Raw genomic sequence first — 20,370 nt, 5'->3', positions numbered from 1 at the left:
ATTAAGAAGGGAATTCTTAAAGAGTAACCAGCTGCAAACTTACAGATGATGAAATGGGCATATACGCCCTTGCACTTCCAAGAAGTAGGGCAAAAAACAGTACGCCTTGGAGTCTTGGCCAACAGCAACATGACTCTGCTACCTTTGTTGGGTAAAAAAAAGGCAATGTTGATGTTTTATCTCCACTAATAAGCCTGAACGGGTTCTGCCATGCTGTAGAATTGCTAATGCTAACAGTTAGCTTCTACTAGCTGGGATGGGTGAATTTTCACCTATATGTTGGCCAACGTAGTGACCTTTCACCTACAGCATAAATCCACTTTCTGTTTGGCCTTCTAAATCCAGAAGGTTCTGTTTAGTGCGTGTTTACATTCCATGAAGGCAAAACATTCAAATATTCTCACCCAAGGTTCTTGCACTCACTGTGTGAATGCCAGACATCAACATTCTTCACTCTGAATAAGTTGAGACTCCATGATTTTATAGTTATAAGTTAAATAATCGTATGTGATGAATGAACAAGATGTTTAAATCAAATGTTTGAATAATCTGTGCTTAAATCAATGAATTTGAAATGAATATTGTTCTTACAATGATCCATTTACATCACAAATCAGTATGCGTTTGATTTAACAAGTTAATCATTGTTTGCACTCATACACATTACAGTAAGATACATATTAAGGTTAAAAACATCTTTGTATCTGAAGGAAGGCGTGGCTTTCTGTGGGATGTTGGTAAATACTCAGAAACGTGTCAACTTCTGATTTGCCAAACTTGACCAGAAATCATAAAGTAGTTTAATAAAACAAGAATTACTTCCCAAGTAATTCAGTCTCCAGCTGAGCCCCGATTCGGCCAAATCGGAAAAGAAGCCTCTTTTTAAACAAACTCCTTTTGACTTTAAGTCAAAAACCTTTCTGCGACGCTGCAAGTGATTACAGACACAACAGCTCTTTTCAGAGCTACTTCACTCTCAGACATCCACCTTGGACACCTGCAGACCCCGGGTTGCATCTCATGGCCAGGGAAGCTGAACTCAGAGAGGAAGCTACTAATCTCTGAGTATTGTGGATTCGACATCCGGTGACCTCACCACTCTGGACCGCCAGGAGCTACTCATATAAGGGTATCGTAAGCCTGCATACTGGTGTCTGATGAGGTTTTTATCAATAACTAACTCTCTAGTTTATAACAAACAACAAATTCTTTTACACCCAGATTTCACAATTTCTCTCAGATACAAAGCACGGTTGCTACATCTAGCTTCCATCACAACATCTCACATCCACCACATCTCATTTATATCTCGTCATGTATCATTAATTTAGGAAAAATTATTAAATTCATTTTATAAACTATATACTGACTCTGGCTGAATTAATACGAAGTGTGTTTATGGTCCCTGAATAAGCAAAGAACCCGAGAATCTTCTGATTAGACATTCAAAGATCAATCAGATTGATATTTCATATTTATATGGAATAATCACATCTTGTTGGTCATAATTAATATTTATTAATTGCTACAGTGCTCAGTTCTCAAAACAACGCTGTCAATTTGCCGCAACGCCATGCCGGCATGGCGTGTTTATAAGACACGCCGTTGCTGTAATATTACGTTGATTTGCTGGCATGGTGTGTCTTGTAAAAAGGGTTGTAGATCTGTGTGGCTTTTCCTAACCCAAGCATTTCCCCCATCTATTTTTTCAGCAGCCAGCCTGCATGTGAAAGCATAACCCACCATATTTAAAAAAAGTAAATGTTTTACTAATTTGAAGATTTTTGTTCTACTATCACAAACATGTTCAGTTTTCACTTTCAGGCACAAACACTGGATAAATAGAGTTAAATAGCAACAATTTCAAATACAATCTTTCAAAACTACTAACCTTAGGAATGATTCATCAAGTAAATAAACTTTATAACCAAAGTCAAATTTAAAGAAATGACTTTTGAAATGTTTGGTTTGAAACTTTTCCACAACAATGTAAAAAAAAAAGACCACCCACGGATAAGCCCCTGGCTACCAGCCACGTTTCACATGTAGCTACCTTCATCGGTCTCGTGACAAAAGGAGGCCAGTTTCCATTCAGTGGTTAACGAGGACAACAAACTGAACAAGTTATTGTCTCTGCTCCTCGGCCCCTGTCGCAAAACTGATTGTTGCATCCAATCAGCAGAATGGCTTGTTTCCTCTCCGAGCTGCGCAGTCCTCACCCATCCCCTCCGCTGCTTGTTAGGTTAGAAGTTTACCTCACTGACTGATCAGTCCTCAAAGCACTTAAGTGGAGGAAGTCGCCATCACAAAGTCAAGAGCCTCTCGCTCAAAGCAGAACAAGATGGTGAGCAAATTAGGTCTTTTCTAAACACACACAGGACATCTCTGCTGAATGTTTCCAACGCCACATTCTACCTCCCCAGAATACCCGAGCTAATGCTGAAAACAAATGGAAAACTACTGATGAGGTAAAAGACAGCTTTTAGTTATAAAAATAAAAAAGTTTCTCTAGCCTTGTGTGCGTTTTCTGTACAATGATGGAATAAATCAATACCTGGCTCCCAAAACATGGACACTCGGATATCTATGAACCATTCAAGCATTCTTAGCCAGAGAAGAAAGACACAACATTTATAGTTCAATGCTAGTAGCCTGAAACTAAATTATATGAAAAGCAAAATGGAAGGGAAGAAATTAGTGTAATGAAACAAGAAAATACCTAGATGCTTTGTGTAGTGTGGCTTATTCTTACTCAAAATATGTAACCAATTAGGCTAGTTTAGAAAAAGACATTCAAGTTTCACCAGCCGAGACCACGGGTTCAACCGAAGAAACGCGGGCAGAGCTGAGGGGGGTAAAGCTGCAGACTGGTCGCTCCCGCAGACCATTACACTTTCAATTCAGCTCGACTAAAGAGGGGTCATCAGCCTAATTACCTTACACCAACTTTATTTGAGGAACACAGACACACACACACACACAGGAACTTCAGAAGTACCAGACACTAAATCACCGTTTCAACACAAAGCATTCCTATTCCTCCCATTTGGCGGGGGGGGGGGGGGGTCTGAAGATTAGCTAAAGCTGTACATTTTGCAAAGCTGTTTCCTCCTCTGGGTGTTGGAGATCTCCCTGAAAACAGCTACACAGATTGCATTGTGCTGACTGAACTACAGTGCAGATAGCACAGAGCGAAGTGTGCAGGGAGTGGGAGGATTGTGGTGTGAGCTTCCTTTTATCCAGGTTCAATGGCTCAAAGAAAGGGGTGATTAGTTTGACCCATCTCAAAGTGCTGCCATGTCTTTGGTTACGGAGATAAAAGCAGTGTCTCATGTTGAAAAGAGCAGCTATTGTCACGCAAAACCGACCACCTTAAGTACAGGCAATGAGAAGGAAGGAGGGATGCCTCTTTAAGGTGGCAATTTCTAGTGTTTTAAAACAAACCAGACTCATCGGAGTGCAGAGAGTGCAATGTTTTATTCTATAATCTGATACTAAACCATTCTCCTTGGAAACAAAGAGGTCTCTGTGGAGGAAAATAAGGCAATAATAGGATGGTTGATGATAGAAACATCCAGGAGATCATCCAGGAGATCATCTTCTGGACCCTATCCCACCTACCTCCTGTTACACGGCTTTTCCAAAGAATGATTGTCATGTATTGCTTGTATGGAGGCTGCACACTAAACACATGAGCTGGTTACAGATATGGAGAAGGACAAAGTGGGACTTTTGTAAGTCGCAAAGCCAATTAAGTGTTTAAAAAGTAGCTTTGCCAGGGGTTGGCCCTAGGTATGCAGGCTATACGATCTGGAACACTGGTTATGAAAATCCCATCAAAGGAGCGGGCCTGTCACAGCAGTGTGATGCTGCAGTTGTTCATAAAGTGTGACCTACAAAACTAATTCTCCTTATACCCAAATGGTGCTCAAGGAACCATCATGAAATGAGCACACTGATAATGTCAGCAGAGCTTTGAACAGGAGGCGCCACTAACAAGAACATACTACTTATGCACAGCAGAGATGTCACCAGGAATTATGCAAAAGTTAGCCGTGTCTAAATTCAGGGGTACCATCCTCGTAAAGCCCGATTTACATTTGGTGCAAGGGCTTTCCGACAGGCTCCCAGGCGCCCACATTTTAAAATATCCATCAAAAGCGACAAAGACAGCAGGCTTGTGATTGGTCAAGATGCCTCTTAAATTCATCGACAGCATCGCCATTGTACCGTCAAAAATTAAGAAGATATTTAGCGGCAGACACGGAACAGATTGAAGAATGCATCATGTAAAAAGTCTGAAAATATGAATGTTTATCCACCCGTAACTGAAGGAGCAAAAATACGGAGCAAACGGTTTATTCGTGGATGGAAATAACAAGAAACATGGATTTAGAGCAGAGAATGAAAGAAATGTGTTCATGTTTACAAGTCTCTGAAATATAAAAACCATAAAAAAACTTGTGTACCGGATACATGAGTGTAATGGTGCCATGATACCACAGAAAAGGGCTGTGACCTCTGTTGTCCTGGTGGAGAGTTACCAGGACACGGACAAGTCGGAGAGCAAAATGTCACGAGTGCATTTCTCCCTTGCAGAGCCGACAGAGAGGTATAAATCAGGCTTAAGGACATGTCCTACCCAAGCAATGTAGCCTTCATATATATTCTATCCCTACATCAGTGTATTCATTGTTGCCTAGCAGCAAAGTTAAAATAAGTTAACTAAAGTTATCAGTAATACACAAAGAACTAGTGATGCACCGATAAGAAATGTTTGGGCCGATACCGATATCAGATATTGAGATCACTGTTATGGCCAATAACCGATATTTGCCAATATCCATATACTAACATTAAAGCTTGTAAAATCAGCAGATCTTGTATATAATGAAAATTATTAAAGCTGAATTTAAGTTATTATGTACACACACCACACACTTTTACGCTTCTGAGATTACATTCACTGTTCACAACAATTACACATCACCCCCCTCACCCTCTGAAACAGGCAAACAAATTGATATGAGATGGAAAAATATATCGGTTGTTAATATCGGCCCGGTTTTATATACTAAACCGATACAGATACGTTAAAAAATGACTAACATCAGCCGATACAGATATTGATGCCGATATAATACCCATCCCTACAAAGAACTACAGGACTCCTCATTCTAGCTTGAGTATTTTGCTTTTTTCCACTAAAAATTGGGTTTAAATAACAAATATGCAAACGAAAAAGGCCTAAAAACACAACCTCTAAGTTTTTATTTAGCTGGCAGATACTAATTTAATTAAAACATTTAAAACCATAATCCTCTCCCACTAAGTCCACCATCACAAGAACAAAATTCTGTTCAGTCTACAATGTATCCTAGAATAACCTGTAAGGATAAACCAGACCGGTCGTCAAAATTAGGGGAAAACAGGAGTGAGTTTGAGGACTTGTTTTGAATGTCCTTTGAAATTGGACAGCCACAGCGACGTTGCTTTGCTGCGACATCATCGATGCTTATTTGGAAGGATGCAACCCCTGGAACTTGACACAGACAATGGCTCTCTTTAATAGACACAGAAACCAGAATTGAAAGTAGAAACCAAAAATATAAAACACCCCCTACTGGCTGGCTTCAGTATAGGTTTAAGTCCCGCCCCCTACATGTAATATAAGGAACATTCTTTTTTTTTCCAAATATACTTTGGTTCTTGCCGCTATACGTTTAAATATTTTACTAACAAATTCAGCCAGAATTAGTCTTTGATGCTTCAAAAACAAAACCTACCATGATTGCGGGTGATTATGAGACTTTTACAGCCAGAACTAAAGTTTTCAGACCAACTCCAAAAATAAAACCTGTAAACAGGTTTTTATAGTTTCAAATACCAACAACCGATAAAGGCGAAGGTGCTTCCTCTACCTTTGTATTTCTTCTATGGCAGGAAGAACATTTTTCCTACATTGTTTCAGCTTTTTTGTTTTACTTCAAACATTTTTGAATAGTCACCCACCCCCCACATTCATCCTCTATTTAAAACAGGCAACACCCTTTAAATGAAATACACATTTTAGGCTTGTTTAGGCATTTATACAAAACAGGTCTGATTGCAACATCTTCTATCTAGCCAGGTGTCACTCATGTATATGTGCAACAAGTTGCAAAAGACAGGAACCCTGCACAAAACCCCAAAGGGGAGGGTTTTCTGCAACATTAGCTTCAATGCACCATGAATTCAAGATTCACAAGCAGAAACTTTGCATTTTGTGGAGCTGGTAAGAAGGTTTTTTATTGTGCAGGTCATCAGCTGCTCTCTCAACCATGAGCTGGCAGTAAGAATTTGGTACCATCTCACATTTTTTGCAAAAAAAATTAAATAAGAGATGAATGTGGGACCACAGCTTTTCAATTTGTCTCAGGCCTGACCGTACACTACAAGAAATCCAGCTGAGCAGAAACTGAATACCAGACACGCCACCCATCATAACCTACAGGAGCTCTGCAGAGTTCTGACAGCACTGAGATGCTAAGCATTTGTCTAAATTTACAGCCAGACACTACAATGCAAATCCAATTTGCTAAAAATGTCCACACTTGAACCGTCAAATTGATTTTTTTTTTTTTTTTTGCATTTGAATTGAGTTGGAATGTTGCTAGATCATAAGTTCAAGTGGCAGTGTGTAGTTTCCTGATGCTAGGGGGCAGTACACACCGGTAAGAGTAGTTTTACACCATAACGTCGCAACAGTCACTACTTTAAAAAACATTACGGTAAATGTTACCTGTGGAGCAGAAATCATACAACCTTGGCGTGACCCTTCAGACTCTGATGGTCCTTCAGTTAATGCCATCGTAATGCAATGCTGATGCTAGTTTTCTGGCGTTGTAGTTTCCAGATCTGCTCGGGGTCCTGCACCTGTCGATGATGTCATCATGCTACAGTAATACCAGCCAAAATATATTGCATCTCTTTTTGGATTCTGTTCTGTCACATAGGTTTTGGAAAAAAAATTATAAGTTTTGTTATTAAATTTGTGTTTCTTACTGCCTAAATGTTATTGAACGTGGTGACGTAACTTCCATAAGTCATACATCCAGTCAATCCTCTAGTGTGATGTCAGACAGGCGCAAGACCCCAAGCTGGCCAGAAGAAAACGCAGCGTCTACTATGGCATCCTCCAAAGATGCTAGACCTGGACCCCTTGTACTTAGAACCTGATTTTTATGGTTATATGTTACAAAGCCACCTATATTTTCCAACAACGTTTCGATGGATATTTCCAGAGAATAATGGTAAAAACTTCACTTTGTCTTTTTAAATTAATCTGGCACTAACTGACATCTGTTTGGGAGTCTGCATGGGTAAAGTGATTTTTGACCCTTCTTGATTTTTCTCAAATCATTTTATTCAGAGCTCTTCCTAATGTCAACGTGTACGGTCTTCCATCCACCTGATGCACCCAGAGAAGATGCAAAAGGATGCCATCACATCAAAGCTCTGATTTATTCTCCGACTGCCTGAAGAAGATACTTACGGTACAAACATCCTGCCTCTCCGTTAAGTTGAGACCATCCAGGGCAACACTTGTACACCGGCAGGTAATCCTGTCTGTACACTTGCCTGTATGCTGTGTAATACGCCGTCCTGTTGAAATGAAATGGTTCAAATGTTCAGATAAAGTTGGGACAAATAACTAAATACTGCTGCTGTCTAGATTTCTACGCTAGGTCAGGTTAGCATTCAAGCTACGTTTGTGTGCTAAGCCAACCGTTAGTGCTGCAGTGCATGCTGGGAAATGGAGCACATTCCTGCTTATTGACAGCTCTCTTGTGAATACAGAAGACCTTGGTCAACACTTTAGGCTAGCGTAAAGGATTTGTATAGCTGTAGAGGCCAGGGGAGGGTCTTAGAGGAAATACAAGTGAGGAAAACTTATGCACTTTATAATGTACAAGGTAAGGTTTAAGTTATTTTATACTACGTACCCCAGCGTTATAGGTAATGTAGGTTACATGTGGCACCTAATGGTGAAACTGTTTGAAGTAGACGTTGTATGGAGGGAAGCAACATTTCCCAGGCTGTGGGCAGAAGGTGCTGTGTTTAAGAGTGACACTGTCAGGGTCTGACTTCACAGAAGTGAGGCTGTCCCTGTACTTTGGGGACCCTCTCATTCAGTCATTATGCATTGTAGGGGAAAAAAACTTTTGCAGAGTGTAATTGTTGCCCCGGCTGCCATCAAAGCAGCCTTTGACTTTGTGACTCGCCAAGTGATGCAGAGAAATAGAGCATAAAGCAGCTGAGCGAGGAGCTTCACGACATAAAGGCAGGAGAAAAAAAGCTTGCATTAGTACGCTTCTTCAAAGGAATGTTGGCAGTGGAGATGCACGAGTGCTAATAGTAGGTATGCCCGCTGAAATGGGGTGGGGGGTTACACCTTGCACTTAACTGTGCAGCAGAGCTGTGATTACAAAACAAGAAGTAAAAAAAAAGAGGAAGGAGGAAGTCAGGAAGCAACGTCTCATCCTGTTTGGTGAGGAGTTCAATGAAAACGCCACGACCTCTTGGATAATTGATTTTGGCTGCATGTGTCACTAAGACTAAAGAAACCCATCCATAAAAGCTTTGCCCTAGCTTAATCAGCAAAGCATCCCCTGCAGGTGCGGTTGGAAGTGTTTGTTTAGGACCAGACTCGGGGGCTTTGTGTGCAGACAAACTGCTAATGAGACGAGTTATTCACCTCCTCTCGTATCCCATGCACCATGATTGGCCCACACAGCCCTGCTTCCACACTTTAACCATGCGTGTGAAGGCCTGCACACACGGCTGCCTCTGGGCGACCAGCGTCACCTCCCTCTCCGTGCACACATTGGGCCTGGAATGAAAACAGAGGGAAAAATACTTAACATGTCAAAAGAAATGTTCTGCTGTGTTTCTACAGATGTACGTATGACAACAGGGCTAATTTATGAGTGCTTCGGGAAATGTGACAGAGATCCATGGACGCAAACTATGTCAGACGTTTTCATCAGGAAAATGTTTCAAGACATTTCACTCGCAGTTACAAAGTTTCAGTAATGTTTGCTGCGACAGTCCATGTTACAAGTCGATCACATGACCGCTGTCAGTGTGACTAGATAGCTTGGATTAGCCTGCAGCTGGCGTGAAGAAAATCTAGTAAATTTAAGCATTTTTGTCTTTTAATATATTAATAAAAGCCCTTCTCCTTCAGTGGCACCCAAAAGGGTGGCCAGGCCATCCCTGGCCACCCTTAAGACCAATGTTTTTTATGTATCTTTTTACTGTTCACACAAACTATAAATTCAAATCAGACAAATATAAAACCCAATAAAAATATGCAATTAAAGAGTAAATTATCAGATGTTTTTAAAGATATATCTATTAATCTCTCCTTAACCCTTTTTAAAAACAAAAAGATTAAATCTCTAGTTTTGTTCAATAACAAATTCAACATTCTGTGGATTTCTAGAGGTTTTTAGGCTGCAACTAGGTATTTTAGAAGGAATTTGAACCATAAAGTGGATTTTTTTTTTGGGCGGAACACATTTTCTCATTTCTGCTGTGTTCCAGATCATGTTACTCTCAGTGACATAAGTGATGCTTTTCAGAATTTTAGAGTAGACTTTAGAGTCTTGCTTTTATTTTGATACCAAAACAGCTCAAATACACCCTTGTAGTATGAGATATACTCAATTCATTTTGGGTAAGTCTTTCTCAAGAAAATCTCTGAAAAATGGCCTGGGGTTCAAGAGGTTAAACAACATTCCAAATAACCGTTCTAAACGTCTTTCTGAAAATATGTGTTCTTTAAATTTGAGATAAGCATGTTGGATGCAAAATGAAATAAAAAAAATAAGGAGAATGCAGTTCATCACCACAGGCTAAACTCGCCTAGTTACCACATGAACCAATCTGGCCACCCCTATGAAAATTATCAGGGGGCACCACTTTTGTCCTTGGGGACATGTTGGTGCCACAGCAGCAATCACATTCACAACAGGTGCAAAGGCTGTAACGTTGGACAGAAAACATGATACATGCAAGAAATACTTGAAACATTCTGTTGAAGTTACCACATTAAAAATAAGATATGGTATAACAGCAGATTAGAGTGAGAAGATGAAAGGAGAAATCTGCAAATGAGGCATGAATGTGTGCAAGTAGACCAACTACAGAACTGTGCAAAAACGAAAGCAGCAGGAAGGAAAAACTTTTCACTGCTTTTGTTGGGAGCAGCCATAGACTTTAACAGCGGATGGGAAAAAGGACCTCCAGCAACGCTCCATCATGCATCTAGGATGCAGCAATTTGTCCCTGCAGGAGCTGCACAACAGCAAATGCCGTTTCTCCAAACTGAGGTCATTCAGGGAGCTTGACAGGTAAAATGGTCATTAGAGCTTTTACACAGAAACTATTCAAAGTTCCCCAAATACACAATTGAAGTTTATCCCACAGATCTGCAAGGCACAGAAACAAGAAATTCAGATGTGCTTCTTTAGTTTATTTAAGCTGCATAACAAGTACAACCCCCCCCCCCCCCCCCCATGGACAAGCGGGTTCAGAAAATGGATGGATGGGTGGATGGATGGAGGTGATGAACCCTCTAATCTGATGAGCACTTAGCCTGCTGGGTTAACCATCAGACCCGTCCTCACATCACAGAGAGGCTGGTGAGAAGATCAGCAGCTGCTCATCTCAGACACCACTGATCACCATCACCCCCAGCTGTATTTAGAGAAACTCATGGTGCAAATTCAGGTTTTAGACCTTTATTTAAGAGTCTTATAGAAACTCCTGGAACTATCAATTAATTAAAGACACTCTGCATGTAGTGCAGATGTACGATCAACTAGGGCAACACATTTACTTACATGTGAGGTCTGAGATGACTGGAAACGCTGTAAGTCGACGCTAGAGTCTCTTTAAAAAATATTAGAAAAAGAAAAAGAAGACTCTCCATTTTCATCTTCATGGGGCAGATTTTAAAAAGTGTGAACCGCACACAGACTCATGTGAGGGCGTCTCCAATCGCCGCTTGGATAATTGAACAATCCCATTAATAATGAAGTAAAAACGCTTCGAGACGCTCAAATGGTCCGTCCTCACGGGGACACAACATCCATCAGACGCGCCTCAACGCCGGTGTTAGAAAGTGGCTGAGAAAAAACGCAGCTTACGCTCCACTCAAAGCAGATGTTGGGTTCGCTCACGTGCTGCTGCGCGCGCGCAGCATCCATTCAGTAATGGAAAAGATTTGAGGAGAAGAGGAGAGGACAGGGAGGGTTCTGAAACGCGCACAGGAAGACATGTCAGAGATTATTGGAATCGTGTTCGTTTCACTTGTCGTTTGGGTGCGTGCGTAATTGCGCATTGTGCACACAGAAACCCGGAGACAGCGCGCGCAAAAGTTCGCAGATCTGGGGTTCATGTCAACCATGGAGGAACTGGCGGTTTGTGTTTGCCAGAAGCAGCCAGTGGACGTTTTGCAGGCAGACAGCTGATGGGCGGTCAGGAGCCAGCAGTAACCAGCGCTGCTCCCCAAACAATGCGTTCATTACCCTCATGTGTGTTCATGACCCGAAAGAGTCGCGGGTCAGAGCAGTCCGTGTATCCTGCATGTTGTTTCTATCAGCTCCGACATATCAGAGCTCTTCTCAGACGTGTGCTTCCAAAAACGATTGTTCTCTCTGCAGCAAACTAATTCCACCTAATGTCTAACAGTTTTTTAAATCACAATTTTATTCATTTATTTTCATTTAGACCATATTTTTGATCGTGTTTTAAATCTTTTTTTTTGTACTTTACTCTTTTTTTGTTTGTTTGTGGGAAGCGCCTCGTGATTTTTATCTTGAGGCATGCTATGAGGTCGTTTTCTTTCTCAGTCGCATCTCATTGCTTATTTAAGGCTCCTGGGAGCTAGAAGGAATAAAACCCTTCTCACAACAGCAGCTCATTTGGCAATGAAACTGAAAGGGGCATTTCAAATAAAATGAACAAATGTTTACTCAGACCGAAATAAAGTTTGCAATTTCCAAGAAAAACACCTTTAGGACATTTTCAACAATTTGGGGATCCATATTTTGCCTTCTTGTTTACGTTTGTGTATTAATTTATTTGTTTCTGGTAAATGTTTTTACATAGTGCTATACATGTGCTTTACAAATAAATATGATAAAAATGCAACCCTCCATATTTTCTTTGCAGTCCCGGTCACCGGTAATGTGTGATCGATTACAGCAATGCTGCTTTCAGCTTTAAAAACAAAGTATCATCCAATTTGTAACACTCCTCTTTGGTTCAGCTCTAAAAGTTTAACATGTTTTACAGTAACTGATTTGCTCTTCATAAAATTTGTTCTGTGTGATTTATGGGGAAGGAAACCTGGAACTCCCTTAAAACGATGAGCTAGTGACACCTTGTGGTCAGAAGTGGCAAGTACACTCAAAACTTCATTTAGTTTAACGAAGCTTGAGCAAATATTTACACGAGTCTCGCAACAGGAAACCGACACAAAATGACCTTTGTACTGTTTGTTTGGAAAAAATCCGAAAATTAACGAATTAGCCATTTGTATATTTTACGTTTTGTACCAGTTGAGTAACTTTGCGACGCTCCCTTCTTTTTACCCACGACCTTTGACCTTCGTCACGCTCTTCCTGTAACATGCAGTGGGTAATAACAAGTGGCATCGGGACACTCAGACACGCTTACAGTTTGAAAGCCGTGCTCGTGAACTTGCCCAGGTCTGTAGCTTGTAGAAACATGTCGTCCGCAGTTAAAAGACCGGTTACCTTGTTGGGAACCATGGCGTTCGGCGGGCGAGCTGACGCCGAGCAGAGCCGGGAGATGGTGCAGGCTTTCCTGGACAGGGGACACAAGCAGGTGGACACAGCGTTCATGTACGTGGAAGGAAAGTCGGAGACCATCATAGGAGACATGAACCTTCCTAAAACAGGTGTGTTAGGGAAGGTTTTCACATGTGGAAGCCGAGTTTTACACACGATGGCGTCACTGGTTTAGTTGGTATTTATTCAAGAGAAGTATTAATATTCAGCAACTTTCTCCTTGATTGACTGTTTTAGTCGCTTAAACCAGTGGTATCCAATCTTGGTCCTCAAGGGCCACCGTCCTGCACTATTTAGTCGTTTCCCCTGCTTCAACACATCTGATTCAGCGGTTTAACCATCTGTTTAACTTTGTCTTCAGGCTCTACAGAAGCCTGTTAATCACCTGTGAATTTAAACCAGGTGTGTTTAAGTAGAGACGTCATAAACAGGCAGGATGGTGGCCTACGAGGACCTGAATAAAGCGTTTTAGTCTTTAAGTGTGTAGTTCCTAAATTTGACCGTAAGGTGTCAGCAATGTAATAGTTTACAAAATGTGCCAAGGAGTTCCTGCGTACAGCTGATATTTGAGGTCTGTTTGATGGAGTAAAACTCTTACAGCAGATTCATGGCTTTGCGCCTACCTACAACGTTTTACTACACCTGTGCCTTTAGATAGAGATATTGTTCTATTTAAGGTGTTTTTCTTACCATCCAGCTATTTGAAGTCTATTTTAGTAAGACTGCACCACCATGAGCAGTCTTCCTTTTGGAATTCTTTAAAAACATCAGGAGTTGTTATGTTTGCAGAGTTTGTCATGTTGGCTGTAAAATTAGAATTTAAAATATAAAAAATTAAATGTTTATCTTTGGAAGTTTTTCCAGACAACTTTATACATTTGCCCTATTTGTTGCCAAGTCAGTTTTGAGCTGAAATTCTTTACCCTAACCCTTATCGACGGTTTTCAGGGAAGTTTTAATCCAGTTGTGTTCTGCTGAGGCGAATAAAATATCAGTTTACCCAGGATATTACGGTATTATTTCCCCAGTGAGCATAGCTACAAAGGCTAATCCCTGGGATGGAAAGACGCTAAAGCCAGAGAGCGTGCGGTCCCAGCTGCAAACCTCCCTGCAGAGGCTGCACACTGACTGCGTGGACCTCTTTTACCTGCACGCTCCTGATCATCTGAACCCCATCCAGGAAACTCTGAGGGCCTGCAATGAACTTCACAAAGAGGTCAAGAGCTGAGTCTAATTGACTTGTTTGTCTTCAGTTTTAAACATTACATTTGGGCATGATTTAAGGTCAGAAATATCTCCCCTCAGGGAAAATTCAAGGAGCTTGGGCTGTCAAACTACGCATCATGGGAAGTGGCTGAAATCGTGTGCATCTGCAAGCACAACAATTGGATTGTCCCCACTGTGTATCAGGTACTTCTCTCAAAAAATATAATCTATTGTTTTTAAAAATGAAACATGGAGTTAAATAGTTTCCAAGTTTAGAGGTTACATTTGATCTTTTTCTGAATGCTTTCCTTTAACAGAGAAAACAGCAAAATATGTTTGTTCTTTTGTGTGACTTTTAAAAAGGAAAAATTAATTTGCAGAATATGGGATTAGACTATAATTCCCCTCATGTCTGAACTGCTTCCTGTTGGTTCAACAAAATCTGATGCAATTAAAATGGACAAAATTAGGCTTTTTTTTAATATTCACTCAAATTGTTCATGTTAAGTCAGTAATTTATCCCGGTTGGTTAATTGCACCCAAACTTTGTGAGAATGTCAACTTTCTACAGGGAATGTACAACGCCACAACAAGGCAGGTGGAAACGGAGCTGCTGCCGTGTCTGAGACACTTTGGAATGAGGTTTTACGCATACAATCCTCTTGCAGGTACGCCGCCTTTAACACGTTGCATGCTGCTAAATAAGCAGTTTTCAGTTGCAGAAACCTTTAGTCCTACAGGAGCCTAATTGTTGTGTTTTGCAATAATTAATGTGATTAAAATCCTGCACCCTGATGGTTTTTGTGGTCATTTACAATTTTCTCATGTACCAATTTTAAAAGGTTCATCATACAAATTAAACATGCAATGGGAAATCTGGCCCACAAATTCACACTTTTCAGGACGAATTCTTTACAAGCTGCTGTTGAGCATCCTATCAAAATCTGTCAGGATTTTTGTTTTCCATTAAAATGAGTCGTGAGGGTTGACTCCTCCCCCTCCCAGGTGGCCTCCTGACAGGGAAGTACCACTACGAGGACAAAGAAGGCTCTCAGCCTTCAGGACGATTCTTCGGTAACAGCTGGGCTGCAGCTTACAGAGACAGGTGAGAGGTCGGCTGTTTCATCTCCGGTTACTGTTAGATGTTTTGTTTTTACTGCCCCTCCTTTCTGCATCAGATACTGGAAGCAGAGTCATTTCCAGGCCATAGATGGGGTTTTCAAGGCTTTGGAGACCGCATATGGATCAGAGAAACCCTCCATGACTTCTGCTGCCATACGCTGGATGTACCACCACTCCCATCTCAAGGTACCCACTTCCTGTTGTAGCTCAAAGTTCAGAAACCAACCAGCTTAAAGGTTTTAGTGGCATCTTTTACTGTTGGTGCATTCCTCGTCTCACCACCAGATGGCACTGAGTTTATTTTAGTTGGTCCAAATAAATCTGTGGGTTTCTTCTCTAAACTCCATTTCTAGGGCGATCTTGGAGATGGAGTCATCATCGGCATGTCAAACATGGAGCAGCTTCAGCAGAACCTGACTGCAGCAGAAGAGGGTCCTCTGGATCCCACGGTGATCGATTCCTTCAGGGAGGCCTGGGACCTGGTGGCCCACGAGTGCCCAAACTATTTCAGATGAGGAAAGGGACTTCGTCGGGGGGACTTGCTTCCATTCTTCACCAACTCGAGACATTTCAGAGAAAACTAATCTGCGTAAGCGTTGCATTAAATCACAGATCGTTTAACTGCTGATGAGGAAACACGTCTTTGTATAATGTAAAATTCTTTACCGTGTATTTCTGTTTAAAAAATAAAGTAATTTGTATCAAGCACAAATATGACAGGTGTGGTTTAAACTTGGATTTAAAAGAAAGTCTCAGACAGTCGAACCAGAACCAACACTGGACCTGGACAAGAGGGTCACTGAGGTCAGGATGAAGGTCAGATGTGTGGGCTTCAAATAATCTTATAAAACAAATTAGAACATTGTGACAGGAGCTAAACTAAAAGTCCATTTGCTGCAGAAGTGACGTCCTCTTCAGACGTTTTACACATCATCATCCTCCTCATCCTCATCTTCCTCCTGTGCAGGCTTTTCCTCCCCGGCCAAGTTTTCAAACTCACTCGTCTCCGAGTTCCACACACACTTGATCTGCACTTTGAACTCTGCCATCTCCATGGCAAAGAGTTTCTGTAAATAAACAAAATAATCAAGAGATTAATACAAAAACACATCCCGTGTCTTCATCGGGCCGTCAGGAGGAGAACTCACCAGAACACGAGCCTGTTCAGGAGTTAGAATGTCTCCTTCTTTGCAGACATCATGGTCTTTCAGCAGCGTGACCACTCCTGGAAGGAAGGGTTAAAGGGCGTGACCGTTTGCAGCAGAAGCTGTGACTGCTTTGCTCCACCCCGGTGGTGCAAAGATCGACGCATGTGGGTTTTTCTATTGTTGCTATCCAGATGTTTCCTACATTATATTAATGCTAAAATGACACTAATAACAGTGGAAGGACAACATTTCTGAACCTGAATTTAACCAACTGTTGAATCTGAATGTTGTGCACCAGCTCAGTATCAGAATCAAACTTTTAGTCAAAGTTAATCAAACATCAGTAAAAAGAATTAAATAGAAAACAGGTAAATAAAAAAAGAAATGCATTTAGAAAACGTATCAGATGTTTTTTAGGAACTTTATACATTCAAATAAACCTGCTGCAGCACCAGAGTGCCCATGGATGTGCCGTTTTAAAATCCGCTCAACTACAGATATGTCAGCTGATGCAAAAATGTATAAAAACAAAATGGTAAATGTCCCCTCCATTTCTCTTCCTGATGGTGTAAAATCCTACACCTAACCAAGAAAACCACACTGGTGATTTGTTGTTGACGCTGGACTTCTGCACATCTTCAACAGTGAAGTAAGAACCCTCTGACTCTTCTCACCTTTCTTTAGAGCCGTGGGAAGCCCCAGCTGTCTGAGCTGAGGCTCCATTGAGTGAGGAAACTGATCAAGAGGACCCTCTTCCAGTGTTATGTCCATCTTAGCCTGGTTGCCTGCACGAGCATAGTCCATCTCTTTGAAATGATCGAAGTACCTGCAGGAGAAGACCAGCATCTGAGTCAGCTGATGAACCACGTTTAGAGAACCACTGCAGCAATAAAAGCCTAAACAGACTCACTCTTGTACTTCGTCTTTTGTTTTGTTTGTGAAAAGCACGCCGACCTCTCCACACAGATACTTGCTGACCTGAACATCAGAACCATAAAGAGTTTTAATCTGCAGCAGATTAACGATTATTATTCAGGATTATTGAATCTTTTCCCCCATCTCAAATTCACCTGACAGGAGTGTCTTCTTACCTTATGCAAATTATCTTTGTATTCATCGGTTTGTCCTTTTCCCAAAGCGACAATCATGACTTTGTTTTTGCCGAAGAAGAACCTGTGGCACACAAACGAGAGATGAGATGGGTTTGGTCAAACACTCATTTTCAGAAAGTATCATTGAGATAAATCGTTAAAATGCAATTGTTCACCAGAGGGCTTGAAGCTTTAGGATCCATATCAAGTGCTTCCAAGGGTGTTTCACCATAAAATATTATTATTGACTTTGTGAAACAAAGGTAGAGTTTAGCATACTCGTTCTTATTTCTGCTCATGTCTGTTACATTTAACCCAAACTCTGATCTGAATTAAATGTTGTGCTTCTCAAAAATCTTCTTGTGCTTTAATGATCATTTACTGGTTTCATCACTGCACCTTCAGCACTATATAAGATCTGGTCCCAGTCAATCTGATCAGAGCTGTTTTAGGTTAAGCCAAGCCTGCCCCAGTTACCTCAGATACTCTCACACACAGGCACGCACTGTTTTTTATGCTGCATCTTCTGCAATGTAACCGCTCACCCTTTAACTTTGCCCCTTTAGTTTATTCTTACATATAATTGTGTATTTAAATTTGATCACATTTTATTAATGCATTTCAATTCTGACATTAAAATCTGCTCATTTACGCTGTCACACAGATTTTAATAATCTTACTAAGCTTACAACTGGAAACCACATTGAACTGCCTCTGTGTATGAAATGTGTTAAACAGAAAAAGCTTTAGTGTCATGAACATAATACATTAAATGCTTGCTAAATTAAGTGAAAACAAGTTATTAAAGCTCATTCTTTGAGGCTGGGTGTGAATTTCTTCTACCTGAATCTATTCCTTTTTGTTAAAGATGGGGTCTTGGGACTCCGAATATAGGCAGTTGTTTACATTGTTCAAAATAAGATGAAGTCCACAAGCACTTTAGTATGAAGTCTGTGATTTTATTTAAACAAATTATTTATAAAAAATATTTATTGTGTTTGTTCAATTAGTAAAAAGCCTTTAAAAACAAACACATGATGTTATTAAAACGAGTTGCTTTAAATGTCCTACAAAGTCGCACTGGTGTACAGGTAAATCAGCTAATATGTAATACCATTACAAACTTCGGATGATTCCCACCCACCGCTACTGTAGTTTAACTGGTCACGTGACAGCAAATGATTCACTCATTAACTCATAACTTACTAAAAATAAACTAATTTGTATTACCTGCTGTGTTTCCATGCTGTCCTGATGTCTTTAAGCTTGTTATTCCTCATATTTTCAACTGAAAATATAAACAAGTATCTGTAGGTGTCCACACATTTCCGTAGCTAAAAGAGAAGATCGGATGGAGAATTTAAATGCATTTAGCCAACGCCAGTCTGTGACAGCAGATCGGGGGGAAAAACATAAAGACTCACCTCCTCGATTAACTTCTGCTTTGATTCTAAGCCCTTCTTGGTGGTTTTAGTTAAGGAAACTGAGAAGAAAATGGGGGAAATAATTCAGTTTGATGCCTAAAGCAACGCGACTTGCCATGATGAAGCTAGCATTAGCTTGTAGTGTACTTCCCTAGCAGCATTTATATATCAGTAATACATTTATTAGACCAGAGACTTGTTTAAAATAGATGCCGATGTAATACGCTGTACTTAGTTAAATATGAAAGCGTTTTGGCTTACTTTTCTTGTCTCTCTTTGACTTCGGCATGGTTACCCACAGCAGGCGCACACGTGAAAGAAAAAGGACCCCAAATGTTTCTGTTCAGTGAAGGCAGTCCCAGAGCGCCTGTTTAAAAATGAAAATAACATATTTTAATTACTAAAATGTTGGCTTTCGGGCGCACTTTTTCAGAGGTTCAATTGTGAAATGTGGTCATTAATTTCTTTAACCTTACTATTTTTTTATTTGTAAATGTTAGATTTTTGTCAAAAGTGTGACCAAGTCACTGCTTTGCAAGTCACACGTAAGTCAAGTCCAAGTCAAAGACAACCAAGTCCAATTATAAACAAAGTGCTGCTGCATTTAGAAGTACAAGATCAAACCCAGAACGAAGAATTATTTATGATTTTTGTCCATGCCATGCCACTTTTGTGCTAAAATATCAAATATGCTCAAGTCATTGTCAAGTCAACAGATGTAAGTCGATTCAAGTTGCAAGTCATTGGTGTTCAAGTCCGAGTCAAGTTGCAAGTCTTTATAGATTTTATCAAGTTAAGTCAGAAGTCAGTAAAATAATGACTCAAGTCCAAGTCATGTGCCTCGAGTCCTCACCTCTGTTTTTTTCCATGACACTTCTTTTGCAAAATTGGGTGGTCACTAGATGTGTTTTTAATAAAGCTGTTATTTTAAATGTCTAGTCTATATGTGTAGCTACTTTGTCCATTATTCTACTTGTTTTTCTTATTGAATGCAGTGTCACAAGCTTAAAACAAGACACACCAAATAAGAAAGCATAGTTTTGTGTGACTCTGGTACACACAATACATCTGAAATATGAAACTTTCATTGTGTGAAAACTTCTTGCTATGACACAGTAAAAGCTTTCAACTGCCTCAAAAACAGTGATGTCATTGGGGTTATGAAGGTAAAATGAAGTGTGCAGTTGAAAATATTAGAACTGATGGAAATCCACAAACAACACTTAATAATGACGGAGATTTTATTTAATCATCTGAAAAAGTTTTGTGCATATTTGAGCTGGTCATTTAAAAAATCTAAAGGTCTATTTTTATCAAGATGACATGGCTTTAAAAAGAAAGGGGTTTTTAATTAAAAAAAATGTAACCAAGCAAACAACACTGTAAAAACTTTGGCCTATTAAAGGGCTTATTCTCAAATAAAACAAACTTGAGACAACATGATGTGAAAATATTAATACATTCAATCATAAGGTGAAAATGCTTGCTTCTATGTTAAAGCCATGTTACACAACTT

At 40.3% G+C, this 20,370-nt stretch overlaps 3 protein-coding genes across 7 annotated transcripts in view; 1 reads left to right on the top strand and 2 right to left on the bottom strand.

Moving 5' to 3' along the window:
- Nucleotides 1–11,255, bottom strand: part of megf6b (multiple EGF-like-domains 6b) — a 71,035-nt gene extending 59,780 nt beyond the window's left edge. For 2 of the 4 annotated variants that reach the window (XM_015959050.3, XM_070549379.1), the window contains exons 1-3: nt 10,890–11,255; nt 8,738–8,872; nt 7,535–7,644 (exon numbers count right to left, since the gene is read on the bottom strand). In XM_015959050.3, coding sequence (XP_015814536.3) covers nt 7,535–7,644; nt 8,738–8,872; nt 10,890–10,990 — 346 coding nt within the window. In that variant the 5' untranslated portion in view covers nt 10,991–11,255. Of the gene's footprint in view, nt 1–7,534; nt 7,645–8,737; nt 8,873–10,889 lie in introns of those variants that run through there. The other 2 variants (XM_054752338.2, XM_054752358.2) reach the window with 2 other exon arrangements.
- A 1,338-nt stretch (nt 11,256–12,593) lies between these two features.
- Nucleotides 12,594–15,903, top strand: akr7a3 (aldo-keto reductase family 7, member A3 (aflatoxin aldehyde reductase)). The gene is made up of 7 exons (XM_015959065.3): nt 12,594–12,973; nt 13,892–14,079; nt 14,169–14,273; nt 14,641–14,737; nt 15,075–15,174; nt 15,248–15,377; nt 15,545–15,903. The coding sequence occupies exons 1-7, from the start codon at nt 12,682–12,684 to the stop codon at nt 15,704–15,706; spliced, it is 1,074 nt and encodes a 357-aa protein (XP_015814551.1). The 5' UTR covers nt 12,594–12,681; the 3' UTR covers nt 15,707–15,903.
- A 9-nt stretch (nt 15,904–15,912) lies between these two features.
- The window catches only part of mrto4 (MRT4 homolog, ribosome maturation factor), a 25,547-nt gene continuing 21,089 nt past the window's right edge, over nt 15,913–20,370 (bottom strand). Inside the window, exons 3-10 of one of the 2 annotated variants that reach the window (XM_015959066.3) lie at nt 19,116–19,221; nt 18,855–18,913; nt 18,661–18,764; nt 17,431–17,512; nt 17,250–17,317; nt 17,014–17,165; nt 16,340–16,416; nt 15,913–16,258 (exon numbers count right to left, since the gene is read on the bottom strand). In XM_015959066.3, the coding sequence (XP_015814552.1) occupies nt 16,115–16,258; nt 16,340–16,416; nt 17,014–17,165; nt 17,250–17,317; nt 17,431–17,512; nt 18,661–18,764; nt 18,855–18,913; nt 19,116–19,143 (714 nt within the window). In that variant the 5' untranslated portion in view covers nt 19,144–19,221 and the 3' untranslated portion in view covers nt 15,913–16,114. Of the gene's footprint in view, nt 16,259–16,339; nt 16,417–17,013; nt 17,166–17,249; nt 17,318–17,430; nt 17,513–18,660; nt 18,765–18,854; nt 18,914–19,115; nt 19,222–20,370 lie in introns of those variants that run through there. The other variant, XM_015959067.3, reaches the window with a different exon arrangement.

Source organism: Nothobranchius furzeri, chromosome 3 (assembly GCF_043380555.1).
Source record: "Nothobranchius furzeri strain GRZ-AD chromosome 3, NfurGRZ-RIMD1, whole genome shotgun sequence".
In the NCBI taxonomy this organism is placed as follows: Eukaryota; Metazoa; Chordata; class Actinopteri; order Cyprinodontiformes; family Nothobranchiidae; genus Nothobranchius; species Nothobranchius furzeri.
This window is presented reverse-complemented; position numbering and strand designations above follow the sequence as displayed.